At 41.0% G+C, this 16,534-nt stretch overlaps 1 protein-coding gene across 15 annotated transcripts in view; it reads left to right on the top strand.

Annotated features, from left to right (window-relative positions):
• PBRM1 (polybromo 1) overlaps positions 1 to 16,534 on the top strand; it is a 138,266-nt gene that overhangs the window by 80,711 nt on the left and 41,021 nt on the right. For all 15 annotated transcript variants that reach the window (XM_015569189.1, XM_015569187.1, XM_015569195.1 and 12 more), the window contains one exon: positions 4,769 to 4,980. In XM_015569189.1, the coding sequence (XP_015424675.1) occupies positions 4,769 to 4,980 (212 nt within the window). The remainder of the gene's footprint in view (positions 1 to 4,768; positions 4,981 to 16,534) is intronic.

Raw genomic sequence — 16,534 nt, 5'->3', positions numbered from 1 at the left:
GAATTTTAGAAAGAGGGAAAGACAAAAATATCATTGTGAGAGAAACATTGATTGGTTGTCTCCTGCACGAGCCCTGACCAGGGCCCAGACCGGGAAGGAACCTGCAACTGAGGTACATGCTATTGACTGGAATCAAACCCAGGATCCTTTGGTCTGCAGGCCAACATTCTGTCCACTGAGCCAAACTGTCCAGGGCAGGACTTTTTGTTTTTAAATCTCAGATTTCTCCCTTTAAGTGCCTTCTGCTGACATTAAATGTTCAATATGATTTTGGCTTTTCAGAACATTACCATTTTATGCAAGGCACTATGCCAAGATTACAGTTTAAAAAATACCTCAGAGACCCGCCAATGTGGGTCTGTGGTTGAGTGTCGACCCATGAACCAAGAGATCACCAGTTTGATTCTTGGGTCGGGCACATACTCAGATTGTGGGCAGCCAATTGATGTTTCTATCTCTCCATCCCTCTCCATTCCTTTCTCTCTAAAGTCAATAAAAACATTTTTTTTTAAAGAAGTGCACAGAGAGAAGTTGCCCAAAGCCACATAACTAGTAAGTGTGGTGGCTTGTTTTGTTACCCACTAGAGAGGGATAGGACTGAGACAGTCCCCAAGACACCAGTCATGGAGCACAGCCATGGATGATAAGGCTTGAGCAGTTCTATGCTCTAAGAACTTGAAGTCTGACGATTGTGATAGGACCTATGCTTAGGGAAAAATAATCCCAGGCATGAGACAACATATAACAAATTGATATTTAGTAAAGATGATGGAGAAAGGAACTTTGCACTAGAGTTCTAAAAAGGCTTGAGGCATCAGGAAAAATGGACGCATGGGTGGGATTCTTTTAAGACAAGTGGTATGAGTAATGGCATAGGATTAGGAAAGGAATATGGTGTGTTCAAGGAACGGGTGGAGTTGAGTTCAGATTGGAGAAGCCCTGGAGTGACCCATTTAGGAAATGGTCCTTATTCTTCCGTAGAGGAAATAGAAATAAAGAGAAAGACCAAGGTTGGGGTGAGGGGTGTGTGTGTGTGTGTGTGTGTGTGTGTGTGTGTGCGCGCGCGCGCGCGCGCGTGTGCATGCGTGCACTTTGCAATCAAATCTGCGTTTGTCAATTATTTTTATTCAACAAATGTTTATTGAGTGGCTATCAGTTATGAGCATTATCTGAATGCATGGGATGCACCAGTGGACAAAACAGACAAACCCTGCTTTCATGGAGTTTAGACTTCTGACTTCTGTTCTTGTTCTCAGTTTACTTAAATAGTCTGTAAGTCTAAAGTCACTCTCCACCACATCCCCATTAAAACTTGGTGTTAAGCCCTGGCCGGTTTAGCTCAGTGGATAGAGCGTCGGCCTGCAGACTGAAAGATCCCAGGTTCGATTCCAGCCAAGGGCATGTACCTTTGTTGCGGGCACATCCCCCCAGTAGGAGGTGTGCAGGAGGCAGCTGATCCAATGTTTCTCTCTCATCAATGTTTCTAACTCTCTATCCCTCTCCCTTCCTCTCTGTGAAAAATCAATGAAATATATATATATTTTTAAAATACATATTTTATATATTTTACATATTTTATATATACAACCAAGGCACATGCCCTTGACCAGAATTGAACCTGGGACTCCTCAGTCCACAGGCCGACACTCTATCCACTGAGCCAAACTGATCAGGGCAATAAAATATATTTTTAAACAAACAAATGAACAAAAAAAACTTGGTGTTAATTCTGTGAGGCTTTCAAAGTACATTTGTCTCTTAGATAATTAGCAATTTCTTTATCTTATATAGGTAACATGATTATTTTAAGAATCAAGATTTGTATCCCAAGGAAATGAGTTTTTTCATTCTCCTGTTGACATGACTGATGCTTGCTTTTGAAGCCAGGGAGATAGAGTCTGAGGTTTATTTATATAAGATAGTGATCAGTTTCACTCTCATGCCCAGAGCTTTGTTGTAAAACATGAGGAAAGCCCTTCTTTGTGAATGAATATCGTACTTAAGAAAAACCCATGCTGCCCCAGGGGCTCGGGAGCATCAACCTGTAAACCAGATAGATGGTCACGGTTTGATTCCTGGTCAGGGCACATGCCTAGGTTGCGTGCTCAATCCCCAGTGGGGGGCGTGCAGGAGGTAGCCAATCAGTGATTCTCATGATTGATGTTTCCATCTCTCCTCCCTTCCTCTCTGAAATATAAATATATAAAACCTATGCTGGGGTGAGTGGAGGTGGAAAAGGGTATAGGGTGGATAAATGGTGATAGAAAATAAATTGAAGGGGAGGGGAAGGAATAACCCATGCTGCTGAGATGGAGATGTATCATCAGTTTAGTGAATGATGATAAACCATGGCATTATTTACTATATCGCCAGTCATGAAGATAGATGTTCCAGAAATATTAAGTTCATGAATTTAATGAAGTCCATGTGCAGTAGATTTTCATGTTCACACTTCTTCACACTTACCTTTATCCACCACTGCTCCCAACATCATCTAGGACTTCATACCCTGAAATAGAAGGGATCTGAACAGTGAGGCATAGAAAAGTGCACTCAGGTGACAGTAGTTTGTCTATCAGCAGTATTCAGTAATAGCACAGTGCTGACTCCTGCCAGTTGGCCTCTAGCTTTCCTAATCTGCTGGCAGTAGTCCAGGATTAAGTATTCTGACTCCATTGCAGGTAAGGGGACAAAGACAAGGGAAGCACTAAGAGCCTCCTAAATCTGAATTCTTCTACTGAATGTCTGACGTATCTGTAAGGATTACCCACCAATTATGTGTAATACGAGTTATTTCTTTTTCCATCTTGAGATTTTGGTCTTGCACATTCAGGGAATACCTAGCCTCTTAGATTAATAGATTCTTTATATTATTTTATTTAAATAAAACAGAAAGGATATGTCCGATGTTTAAAGGCTCTATAAGGAAACATCCAGCCCTAGTTAGTTTGGCTCAGTGGATAGACTGTTGGCCTGCTTACTGAAGGTTCTCAGGTTTGATTCTGGTCAAGGGCACGTACCTGGGTTGCAGGCTCAATCCCCGGCCCTGGTCAGGGCTCCTGCAGGAGGCAGCCAATCGAGTCTCTCTCTCACATCAATGTTTCTGTCTGTCTCTCCTCCTCCCTTCTACTCTCTCTAAAAAATCAATGGAAAAATATCCTCGGATGAGGATTAATATCAAAAAGGAATATCCATTACTAAACCACATGACATGATGGAATTATAAATTTGCCCCTTTTTTATTGTGACATTGATTACCAAAAGTGTTTTCATTTTATTTTTAAAATTGTAAGCTATTATAAAATGATTTTTAATTTCTAGTGAACAGTCTTCAGATATTTCTATTCAGAAAACAGGCATCAAAATAGTTTTGTAGTTTCTTTTGTTGGCCAGTTTTAGTCTTATTGCTTTCCTACAAATATTAGCATTTCTAAAACCTGCAAAGAGTTATAAAACCTTTCTGGAAACATCCATTTTGGTTGTTATTGGCAATATTTTTAGATTTTTTTGCATTTTCATCTTTTATGATGAAGAGAAGCATTGGGGGTGTGGGGGGGAGAGGGCTTTGCTAAAGGCTGGTGCTCTGATAGTGGGTGTCAGCAGGCCACACTCCCCTGACCAGAAAGACTATCTATAAAACTGCTGCTAAGATTTCGTCTGTGGTTACCTTTGTGAATACTTTTTTCAGATCCTGGTATTCTTACTCAATATAGTTATACTAGAGGCCTGGTACACGAATTTGTGCACAAGTGGGGTCTGGCCAGCTCACCCTGATGGGGCCCATTGGTTAGTGGGGAGGGGCCACAGGCAGTTGGCTGGCCGGCCTCGCCCCCGATTGTGGTGTTGGGGGCCGGTCAGGGTCCAGGCCAGCCAGGGAGGGGGCCGGTCAGGGCCTGGATCAGGGTGGTTGGCCGCTGCTGTGCACGTCATAGCCACCAGTCATTCTGGTCGTTCTGCTCTTTCCATCACTGGGCTTTTATATATGTAGATTTAAGCCTTCCTCAGACCACAGTGAATTGAGATAGTAGTAAATGTCTCCCAGTACAATTTCTGAACTTATTTTCCCTAGCCCTCTCATTTAAAGACTTTTAAAAGTTTTCAATATGACATAATTTTTTCCATCTCTCATTGTGTTGCCTCTGATGGTTCCCAAGAATTATGTGGTTATTTCTGGGAAATTAAAATGAACATTGATCTTTAACTATTAAAGGATCCCACATGACTTTACAGTTTAGGCCAAATATTCTCTGAGTCCTACCAACCTAAGCAACCATGATAACACAAATCCAAAGAGAAGAAAAGAGACATTGCCTACATTGTTTGTTAACACTTTATGTAATGCATTGGTCCCTCAATTAAGAGAAAGTAAAAATTAATCCAAAGATTAGATCCAAGTCAGTGTTGCACATGATATAGAACCTTAGTATAGTTTTTTATTTTGGCAGCCTCCTGTTGCCAAAATCAACTGGTGATACGCCGTGTTTCCCCTCTACCCCAAAACTGTATGAGGCCTTTCCTTTTACATGAGCTGTGCAAGGAGCAAGCCTTCATGAAAAGGAAACTGGTGGGCATGAGGCTTACCAAGGAAAAATGACTTATCAAATTCTGTTCTAATGAATTTTAAGGAGATAACCTTCTTAGAACTGTGCAGAAGTACCATTATATCAATTATTGACATTAAAAAAGCATTCGATAGAATTTAATATGTAATCGGGGTGTTGAAATGAAGTAGCTTGTGTGTCAATAGATATTCTTGATGTTGTTATAGGACAGATTCTGAAATATATGAAGATGCGGTAGAGCTTCAGCAGTTTTTCATTAAAATTCGTGATGAACTCTGCAAAAATGGAGAGATTCTTCTTTCACCAGCACTCAGCTATACTACAAAACATTTGCATAATGATGTGGAGAAAGAGAAAAAGGAAAAATTACCAAAAGAAATAGAGGAAGATAAACTAAAACGAGAAGAAGAAAAAAGAGGTTAGTTTCTTTTCATTTTATTAAATATCAAGAAATATACTGTTTCCTATCTTGCCTTATAATTAGCTGTGGAGTAGAGTCCTGTTTGAATAAATGAAGACTCAGGGTGTTAACACTTTCCAAGTAGACATGGTAAGATAGAAATTTCTTTTTTTTAAATGTATTGATTTTTTACAGAGAGGAAGGGAGAGGGATAGAGAGTTAGAAACATCAATGAGAGAGAAGCATCGATCAGCTGCCTCCTGCACACCCCCTACTGGGGATGTGCCCGCAACCAAGGTACATGCCCTTGACCAGAATCGAACCTGGGACCCCTCAGTCCCCAGGCCGACGCTGTATCCAGTGAGCCAAACCAGCCAGGGCAGATGGAAATGTTTTTATCAATATCGATTTGGTCATCAGATGGGAAAAAGATTGGAAGTTACATGTGACACAGCTATTACCCTGATATTTCAGGAACATAGTCAATTAATTCACAAGTGTGGGAGATTTATACTATTTGTAGATAAAAACCTAAGGGGCCCATCTAGGGCTAGAAAGCATTTTCAGCTTTGTAGCCCCATTATTCAGCAATATGGGTCTTCTCCTACAGACTCTAGGCCAGATAAATAGAGGGTATTTTGATTGAACCTGATAACTAGAAGGAACTTTTAAAATTTTAATTGTATCAACCTAAAATACTACTTCAAGTCACTTGTTATAAGTTAGAAATATTTTGACAGTGCGAGCTTTTTATTAGAAATTTGTTCATTGCTGGTAAAGTTCAAGTTCACATAGGTATCTAGAATAAACAAATTTTTATAAGCAACGACATATGCAAAAAAGAAGAGAAAGGAACCTGGTTGGTGAGAATAATAATTTTACCAGCATAGGGCTAACTGCAAAATCCAGCAGCTTTGCTGTCAAGAGGGGATGTACTCACTTAGGATGGCAATTGGCGGGTGGGGGGCGGGCAGTGGTGAGGAGGGTCTCTGTCTTTGTCAGCGAAAAGTGATAGATGCAAAAATGAATGGGGTAAACCTGCAGTTTTACTAGTCCGACATGATAGTGGGGTTGAGGAATATCCAAAAAATTAGCTGTAGAAGGGATGAGATAAGTTCTCCACACAACCTTAGATGATTGGAAAACTATGCATGTGCAAGGGAAATATGAGAACTGGATGAAAAGCAAAATGCAAGTGATACTTGAAAGTTGGCTACAACTTTGAATGCATTCCCCAAGCCACACTTGTCATAAAGACATATTAGACTGAATACAGATAAATCATCAGAGGTTGAATCCTTACACGTTTGAGGTACTTTAGTACAATCACCACCTAAATCATTCATTGATTGTTAGCTGTGCAGACTTAGAAGCAGCCCTTCATGTCATGTGTCTTATTATACTTACTCTAGGAGTCTCAGAGGAGAGGAGAGAAAGAAGGGGGGAGAAAAGTATTTGAATACATAATGGCCGAAAATGTCTCAAATTTGATGTAAACATTAACCTACAGTTCCAAGAATACCACGTAAGAACACACAAAGAGAACCACATCCAGATATATCATAATCGAACTGCTGAAAGGGAAAATCTTAAAAGGAGCAAAACAAATCATCATGTAAAAAAAATAATAATAATATGATAATGGCTCATAAGCAATAGTAGAGGCCAGAAAGCAGTAGAATGATATTCAAAGTCCTGAAAGGGAAAAAAACTGAACCAAGAAATTTATATCCAGCAAAACTATTCTTCAGAAATGAAGCTGGAATAAGACATTCCCAGATAAACAAAAACTGAGAGAATCCACTGCTGGCAGATCTTCCCTATCAGAAATAATAAAGGAGGAGCTTTGGGCCAAAAGAAAATGATACCAGGTGATAACTAGAATCCATAAGAAGTACTGAGGAGTATTGGAAATGCTAAATATGTGGGTAAATATAAAAGACCATGTTTGCAATTTTTCTACTTATTTTAAAAATACTAGGTTGTTTAAAGGAATTATTATACTATTGCTCTGTTTATAACACTTATAGAATTATAGCAGATCGTCAAATACAAATTTTGTTCAATATCATTTCATTATAATGTTGATGAGATGAAGTAAAAACTTAACTCTTGTTTATATCAATTAGCCTATAGTGAAAATTTGTTATGCATCATTTTGTTGTTAATCTTCACCTGAGAATATTTTTCCATTGATTTTTAGGGAGAGTGGAAGAGAGAGGGAAAGACAGAGAGAAACATTGATGTGAGGGAAACACATCGATTGGTTGCCTCCTGCATGAGCCCCAACCAGGGCCCCGGGCCGGGGAGGAGCCTGCAACCAAGGTACGTGCACTTGACCGGAATCGAACCCGGGACCCTTTGGTCCACAGGCTGACGCTCTATCCACTGAGCCAAACCAGCTAGGGCTGTTATGCATCATTTTGCTTAACGTTGTTATCAATTGTTAAGTGAAGACTTAATGTATATGACAGTAACAGAACAAAAAGAGTGAACTATATTGGATCAAAGTTGCATTATTTAATGAAATTAAGCCAGTATTAACCTTAAGTAGATGGTGGTAAATTAAAGATGCATATCGTAATGCTACTTGAAAAAATTAGCAAAAGAAGTTAACACAGGAATTAAAAATGATACTCCAAAAATGTTTGCTTAATACAAATGAAAGCAGTAAAGGAGGAAAAGAGGAATAATAAAACATATTAAAACAAATAGCAAAATGGCAGGCATGAATTCAGTCATATCAGTAATTACCTTACATATTGTGAATAGGCTAACCATTGCTAATCATAATGCATAGATTATCAAACTGAATTTAAAAAGTAAGATCAACTATATACTATCTATAAGAGAATCATTTTAGCCAGCCAGTGTGGCTCAGAGGTTGCACCAACCTGTGAGCCAGAAGGTCCCTGTTCGATTCCCAGTCAGGGCACATGCCCAGGTTGCAGGCTCGTTCCCCAGTAGGGGACGTGCAGGAGGCAACCCATCAATGATTCTTTCTCATCATTGATGTTGCTATCTCTTTCTCCCTCTCCCTTCCACTCTGAAATCAATAAAAATATTATTTTACACAAAAGAATAATTTTAGATTCAAAGGCATAAATAGGTTGAAAGGAAAAGGAGGGGGAAAATATACCATGAAAAATAGTAACCATAGTGAATTGAAGTGGCTATGTTAATATCAGACAAATAGACTTTCTAGTAAAATATTACTAGAGATTAAGAGGAATATTTTCTAATGTTAAAAGGATCAAGAATTATAGTCTCAGTACTCCTTTATCAGCAATTAATAGACCAACTAGACCAAAAATCAAAAATATAGAATATTGAATAATATTGTTATAGACTGAATGTGTTCACCCCCAACACCCCCCACAAAAAAAAAATCATGTTATACCGTAATCCCCAATGTTAAATTATTTGGAGATGTGGGAGGTAACTAGGCTTGCATGTAGTCACCATGATGGGATTAGGGCATAAAGAGGAAGAGACAGCTATCTATGAACCAGAAAGTGAGTTCTTGCCAGATACCAAATCTACTGGCACCTTGATTTTAGACTTCCCAGCTTCCAGATCTGTGAGAAATGAACGTTTGTTGTTTCAGTCACTCAGTATATGGTGGATTTTTTTATAGCAGTCTGAGCTCAGACAAGGACTATTAACCAGCTAGACCTAACTGACATGTGTAAAATACTATATTCAGTGACTATAGTATACACATTCTTGTCGAGCAGCATAGACCGTTATTTAGGATACACCATATGCTAGGTCATAAAAGCAAAGTTTCAGAAAATATAAAAAGATTGAAATCACATGAAGTTTGTTCTCTGGAAACAGTGGGATTAGGTTAGAAATCAGCAACAGAAAAAAATTTGGAAAATCCCCAAATATTTGGAAATTAGGCAGTACCTTTCTAAGCCATGGATCAAAGGCAATTTTAAAAATCTTGAACTGAATGAAAATGAGAACACTAAAATGTATGGGTTATAGCTAAAGCAGTTCTTAGTAGAGTTTATAGGTTTAAGTACATATATTAGATACAAATCTAATAAAAATACAAAATCTGTTTCCACCTCAAGAAGTTAGAAAACAAAGGCAAATCAAACATGAAATAGAGAAAAGAATGAAGATCAAAATGGAAATCAGTGAAAGAGGAAACAGAAAATGCCGATGCTATAAGGGGTATGAAGTTTGGGACCACCATGTTATTTCTACTGACAAAGTTTTAGATAGAATTTTTTTATTTAGTTGGCACTTTTCCTGGCAATGCAAAATTAACCCCGTGCTGAACAGTCCTGAGTATATTTGTGTTTCTGTGTCTGAACATTGCTGACCAGTCACAAGTTAACCAAGTGTCTTTTTCTCAACTTGTCAGTATTTCCAGAGACGTGAGGAGCAATACCTCTAATTCTGTCCATCCTTTTATTATGGCAAAAGTTTTTAAAAAGATGTGTCACAGCAGAAAAGAACGTTTGAGTGATTTATATGCAAACACTTTGTTTGGCCAGGTGACTTTGGAAGATAGTACTTTGTCGGAAGATAGTAATGAGTCTGACATTAGACCATCACAAAGGCAAAGAGAAATGTGATGCTTAGTACCTGAAAGTGAAAGTGATTCTAAAGAATAATGGGCAGAAAAAGACATTTTACCAGCCTTGGAGGATTATACAAATACTAGAGGCCCAGTGCACAAAAATTTGTGCACTGGCGGGGGGGTCGGGGGGGGGTGGTATCCTTCAGCCCCACTTGTGCCCTCTCACAGTCTGGGACCCCTCGGGAGATAATGACCTGCTGGCTTAGGCCTGCTCCCAGGTGGCAGCGGGCAGCCCCTGGTCGGGCTCAGAGCAGGGCCGATTGGGGAGTTTGGGCGCCACCCCCTGTCATGCACAGAGCAGGGCGGATCGGAAGGTTGCGATGCCACCCTCAGTCACGCTCAGGGTAGGGCCAATTGGGGGGTTGGGGTGCCGTCCCCTGTCACACTCAAGGCAGGGTCGATGGGGAGGTTGCGGCGCCACCCCCTGTCACGCACAGAGCAGGGCCCATCAGGGGGTTTGGGGCTCTGTACACTGTCACACGCACAGCAGGGTTGATCAAGGGCTTGGGGAGCTCCCCCCTGTCACCCACAGAGCAGGGCCGATCAGGGGGTTGGGGCGCCTTCCCCTATCACGAACAGAGCAGGGCAGATAGGGAGGTTGTAACCCCACCCTCTGTCACACACAGAGCCACAGGGCAATCAGGGGGTTTGGGCACTGCCCCGTCACTCTGCTCCAGGGGCCAGGAGGCCTCGCGGCTTCGCTGATCCCAGGCTGGAAGGTCTCGCAGCTCCACTGATCCCAGTGCCGGGAGGCCTCGCTGCTCAGCTGATCCCGGGTTCGGGAGGCCTTGTGGCACCGCTGATCACAGGCCGGAGGCCTCACGGCTCCGCTGATCCCGGTGCTGGGAGGCCTCGCAGCTCCACTTGACACAGGAGCAGTGAGGCCTCGCGGCTCCACTTGACACCGGGTCAGTGAGGCCTTGCTGCTCGGCTGATTCCAGTGCCAGGAGGCCTCGCGGCTCCGCTGATCCCAGTGCCGGGAGGCCTCGCAACTCAGCTGATCCCGGTGCCGGGAGGCCTCGCGGCTCCTCTGATCCCGGGTTCGGGAAGCCTTGTAGCTCTGCTGATCACAGGCAGGGAGGCCTTGCGGCTCCGCTGATCCCGGTGCTGGGAGGCATATTACCCTTTTACTATATAGGATAGAGGCCTGGTGCACGGGTGGGGGCCGGCTGGGTTGACCCGAAGTCCCAACCTGTCCTCTTCTCCTTTTTTTTAATTCTAGGCCACAAGCTTTAGCTCTGAGGCTCGGCTCCAGCTATGAGACCTCCGCTGCTGAAAGCAGATTTCTGGCCTTTGTTTACCCTTCTCTATTTGAAACAATGGTGCGGTCGTGCTGGCTGAAGCCCCCGGTTTTGTTTAGCTTCTGTATGTGTTCCAATGTTGCTTAGCAGCTGAGAGGCCGGCAGGCAGGCGGGGAACCTGGCTTCCTCCGTCACTGGAGCAAGCAAGCCTCCATGTTCGCGTCAGCTGCCTGGCTGCCGGCCACCATCTTGGTTGGCAGTTAATTTGCATATCTTGCTGATTAGCCAATGGGGAGGGTAGCGAAGTTAGGGCTAATTACCATGTTTCTCTTTTATTAGATAGGATTTCAAGTGTAACTGTTAAATTTGAAGACCCACAAAGTATAAGTGATGTAACCAATTTATTTTTTGATAAGGATTTTTTTCTATTTCATTATTTCTCAAACCAATTTATACCATTACCAAATGGGAAAATACCACAAAACCTCTGCTACAACTTCACCATGGAATGACATTATTTATATGGACATAAAGATGTTTCTTGGTTTAATTATATTGATGGGACTAACGAAGAAGCTAGAATGGAGAGATTACTGGCCAATCGATCCTTTACTTAAATCACCCATATTTCCAAAAACTGATGACTGGAAAGAGGGTCGAGCAAGTACTTACATTCTTCCATCTAAACAATAATTCACAAACAACATGCACCACAGACCATCTTTATAAAGTCAGACCTCTTTTTGATCACTTTATCTCAAAATTTAAGTCTTTATATATACCAAACAGCAGTTACCACTTGATGAAGCAATGATTCCATGGAGAGGATGCATCAGATTCAAGACGTACAATCTGGCAAAAAAAAAAAAAATTATGGAATTTTAGTAAGGATGCTTTATGAAAGTGAGAGTGGCTGTTTTTGCAACTTTGAAATATATACAGGTGAAAAACAAAAAGTTACAACAGATTCTATTATCCATCTTACAGCCTTTTCTTGGTTCTTGGCATCATATTTGCCAAGATAATTACTACATCAAGTATCCACAGCTGAACTATTATTGAAGAACAAAACATTGGTTTGTGGAACAATAAGGGAGAACCGTGGGTTGCCAAAACTACTAAAAGAAAAGTAGCCGTCTGGCTTGAAATAACTGGTCAGCAAAATGTTAATGATAGTTGCTCCTTAAATTATTCTAACGCAGTTTACAGAGTGTAGCCTCTAGGCAAGCATCAACAGCATCATCTGAGAACTTGTTAGAAATGCAGATTCTCGGGTCCCACTCCAGACCTGCTAATTCAGAAACTGAGGGCAGCATCCAGCAGTCTATCTTTTAACAAGTCCTGTAGGTGGTTCTGATGCAAACCTAAGTCTGGGAACCACTGCTGTAAGGCCTTGAATTTAAAGAGCAGAGGGGCAAGAATTTATGGCACCTGCCTTCCTTGGTGGATTAACAACGATATGTGAAGCCATTATTTGATGGTACATTCTAGAGAACGGGTAGTACTAACATTTTAAAGTCTACTGGTCTTTGCCCTAAATTGATCCTTAGCTACCAGGAACTATTTCTAGTGACTTAATAATCTATGAAGACTTACGGTAGAAAAACAGAGCTACATAAAGACAAAGACTATAGGAGATTTTTGTACCTTTCCTAGCACTGTACCTATTTCATGTCTAGAGGAAAGGAAGCCCTACTACTTAAACATCCCTATTAATAACTCTATTTTTTGCACTAACTGAGAGACTATATTTCTCAACAAAGTGACTGGAAGTAGGTAAGGAATGTTGCTTGCCATAGAATGTGAAGTCAGCATTAGAAGGATGTAGTAGGAAAGGCTATAGAAGCAGTGTGCTCTGAGGGTTATTGTACTAGTTATTTCTAACCAGAGAAATAACTATGGTCTGCTTCAGACTGTCCTATGTCAGTTTACTTTATGAATATTAAACAGCAAAACAGCAGAAAGTAGGATAGTGGTTGTATCAGTTTGCCCTCTCTGTCTTTAAGCCATAGAGGAAGTTTCTTAATCAGTGACAATATAGATCTCACACATCCTGTTATTGTATTAAATATCAGAACTAACCACTCATACAAGGATAAGTACCCAAAGATAAAGCAGCAATATAGGGCTTTCACTTAAACGTGGCAAATTGTACTCAAATACTTATTGCAGCTTCGTCCCAAAACACCTCTAAAATGATGGAAAGGGTGTTTGTTCGTTTTTTAAACAAAACAAAAGACATAAACACAGAAGCATTCCCTGCCTACAAAAAATGTAAAAACACAAAACAGTGGAAGAGGAGATAATGGCAATTAAAATTTGAAAGCTAGAAAATGGACACTAGCTTCAAAGATAGTATTGGATGCAGAACTTAAGAAGGCCATTTTTTGTCTAGAAATGCACAGGGATTAGAATACCAGGTATTCCTGAAAATACAGGTGCACGTGTACTTAAAACAGAAAAGCCTAAATTTAAAGTTTCTGAACTGCCAGATCATCTCCCAGGCCCTTCCTGTGACTGTTCATCCTAAAAAGTCTAGACTTAGGGACAACCAGGATGACCTAAGGGTGAGGTTATAGTTCTGAAGAGAGGGATTGTGAGACCCCCTGGCCCTCTTAATAACTTAACTCCTAGAATGCAGACGGTCAGGCTTACAGTTCTGAGAACAGGAGATTTTTTTTTCCCCTTAAGAAATGGACCAGGCAATGGGGAAGAGCTAAAGATAAAAACATCTGGAGGTCACAAATAAAATCCAGTAGTCAACCAGCCCTGTATGTGCATAGAGAGCTTATAATCAGCTTTTTTAGCATTTTCCCTTAAAATAGGAACAGGTACTATTTAAATAGGACCAAATATTTAAGGAAAATCTCTCGAATGTAAAATAGAGAACAAAACAAAAAAAATGAACTTGGAAGAAACAAAGGGAAATAGAAGAAAATTTAAGGAAAATACAAAACCTATAACATTTAGACCTTCAGAGAGATGGCAGGCTACTGCATCTATAAACAAATTATATGATGTGTGAATTATCCTAAATAATAAAAGCCTAATATACTAAGTGTGCACTCAACCAGTCAGCAGTTCAACCAATCTAAGCATAATATGCTAATGATATGATAAGGCTGCTCAACCGCTTACTATGTTGTGCACTGACCACCAGGGGGCAGATGCTCCAACCGGTAGGTTAGCTTGCTGCTGGGTCCGGCCAATTGGGACAAAGCGAGATGGGCCAGACACGCCCTGGAGCCCTCCTGCGGTCCCTCCCCTGCTGGCCAACCTCCCACATCCCTCCCAGGCCCCGATTGTGCACCGATGGGGTCCCTCAGCCTGGCCTGCGCCCTCACAATCTGGGACCCCTCAGGGGATGTTGGAGAGCTGGTTTCAGCCCGACCCCACAGGCCAGCCCGAGGTGGGCCTCTAGTATCTCAATAAAACTTGAAAAAAATGATAGCAGAGAGGGGTATAATATTGATGTTTAATGGTACAATCTTGGAACAAGTAGTAAGCAAATGAGCCATGGAACAGTATGATTAATATAAATAACAATAATGTAATGTGATAAATATCACTATAATGGCAACAATATATAAAAGTAACAAAGAAATACATTGTGCACCTTAAATTTATATACTATATGTCAAATTTATTCATTTTAAATTTTTTTAGTGGTAGCAAAAAGGAAACATTTAGAGAAGGATTAGAAGATAAAGTTGAAATCTCTGCAGGAATAGAACAACAAATGAAAATAAAGAAAAAGATAACTAAAAGATCAGCCCAAAAAGCCCAGAATCCAAATAACTCAGGACACAGTTCTGCTGAGTTTTCTGCTGCTATACGTATAACAAGGGTCCCCTTTCCTCCACTTTCCAATAACATTTTCTCTCAGTTTTTTTCTGAGCCTTCAACTGCCAAATTGTTATTGTCCATTTTTCTACCAACAGTCTATTCAAGGCAACCTATGCTTAATTTTCTATCATGATCTCAAAATTCTTTCCAGTCTCTGCTTGCTACCCAATTCCAAAGTCATTTCCATATTTTTTAGATATTTGTTAGAGTAACATTCCTGTACCATGTATAAAAATCTCATCTAAACATCAAAGTCTCTATTCTCATTTAAATCCTCTAAATTAGGTGTATGGGTAAGGTTCTCAGTGTGATCCATCCTGGGACACAAATTGTGGACCTGTATAAAAACAACAAAGTCCTCTGCTGCTAACACTATAGTCTAAGAGAGACATTCCCATTCAAAAGGGAGAAATGGAAGGGAAAAAATTGTTATCAATTCCAAGCAATTTTGAAATCCAAACTTCATTAAGTTTCAAGGCCTGAAAATAATCCTCTGTGACTCAATACTCTGCCCTCTGAATCATCCTTTTTCATGAAAGGTAGCATGTGTTTACAGCTGTGTGTTTTATCAGCCTGTTTTCCTGTCTGTACAATTGGGGTGTTGAATAGCACTCTTTCATTTTGTACTCTTTCTGTTTCCTTTCAGCCCAGTTGACAGTGTTCCTGCTGGCATAAAATTCTCAAGAACCTTGTGAATATGCTGCATATGTTACAGGGATTCATTTGATTAATCAACTACTAGATAATATTTCCCACCAAAATTGGCAAAGCTTTAACAAAAGTATAAGGATCTAGTATACCAATGTTAGAGAGGGAGTGGAGAAATTGACCACTTGTAGCCAAACAGTAAGGGACTTAAATTGGTACAGGCTTGTAAGGGTCAGTTTGGAATGTGCGTAAAAAAAAATATTTAAAATGTGCCCTGGACTGTGTGCTCAGCGGTTAGAGCATCAGCCCATGCACCAAAGGATCACGGATTTGCTTCCCAGTCAAGGGCACGTAACTGGGGGTTGCAGGTTTGATCCCAACCCCAGTTAGGGTGCAATCAATTGATGTGTCTCTCATATTGATATTTCTCTCTCTTCCCCCTCCCTCTCCACTAACTCTAAAAATCAATGGAGAAATATCCTTGGGTGAGAATTAAACAAATAAATATTTAAAGTGATTTTTTCCAGCTGTTCCATTTATGGAAAAGTATCCCAAGGAAGTAATTAAAGATGTTGGCAGAGCTTTCTTCTAAAAAAACAAGCAAACCAAAACAACAAAAACTCTATGGTATTTGCAAATAATGGCTTGTACTAGAGTCATTAAAAAGTCTTATTTAACAAAAAAAGAGGCTTGTTGAAAACCATTTAATCTCAGGGGAAATGTTCATTATATATTAAGTGTGTACGTGTAGGGTTTATAGTTCTGTATCTTTATATATAAAAGCCTAAGCGACCATTACAACAGAACGACCAGTCGCTATGATGCACACTGACCACCAGGGGGCAGATGCTCAGCACAGGAGCTGCCCCCTGGCGGTCAGTGAGCTCTCATGGCCACCTTTCTGTGGCCCCTCCCCCAGCTGGCTGGCCCCAATCACCCTGATCGGAACCTCCCACAGCCCCGCCCCTGCTGGCCAACCTCCCGCAGCCTCTCCCCCCACCTGGCTAGCCCTGATTGCCCTAATCAGAACCTCCCACGGCCCCTTCTCCCCTGCCTGCCAACCTCCCACAGCCCTGATTGGGACTGGGCGAGACTCCCTGATCAGCCCCTATTGCTGCCAAGGCTGAGGGACCCCACCCATGCATGAATTCGTGCACTGGGCCTCTAGTATTATATAATATACACTAGAGTCCTGGTGCACAAAATTTGTGCATGGGGGAGGGGGGTCCCCTCAGCCCAG

Source organism: Myotis davidii, unplaced genomic scaffold (genome assembly GCF_000327345.1).
Source record: "Myotis davidii unplaced genomic scaffold, ASM32734v1 scaffold725, whole genome shotgun sequence".
Classification (NCBI taxonomy): domain Eukaryota; kingdom Metazoa; phylum Chordata; class Mammalia; order Chiroptera; family Vespertilionidae; genus Myotis; species Myotis davidii.
This window is presented reverse-complemented; position numbering and strand designations above follow the sequence as displayed.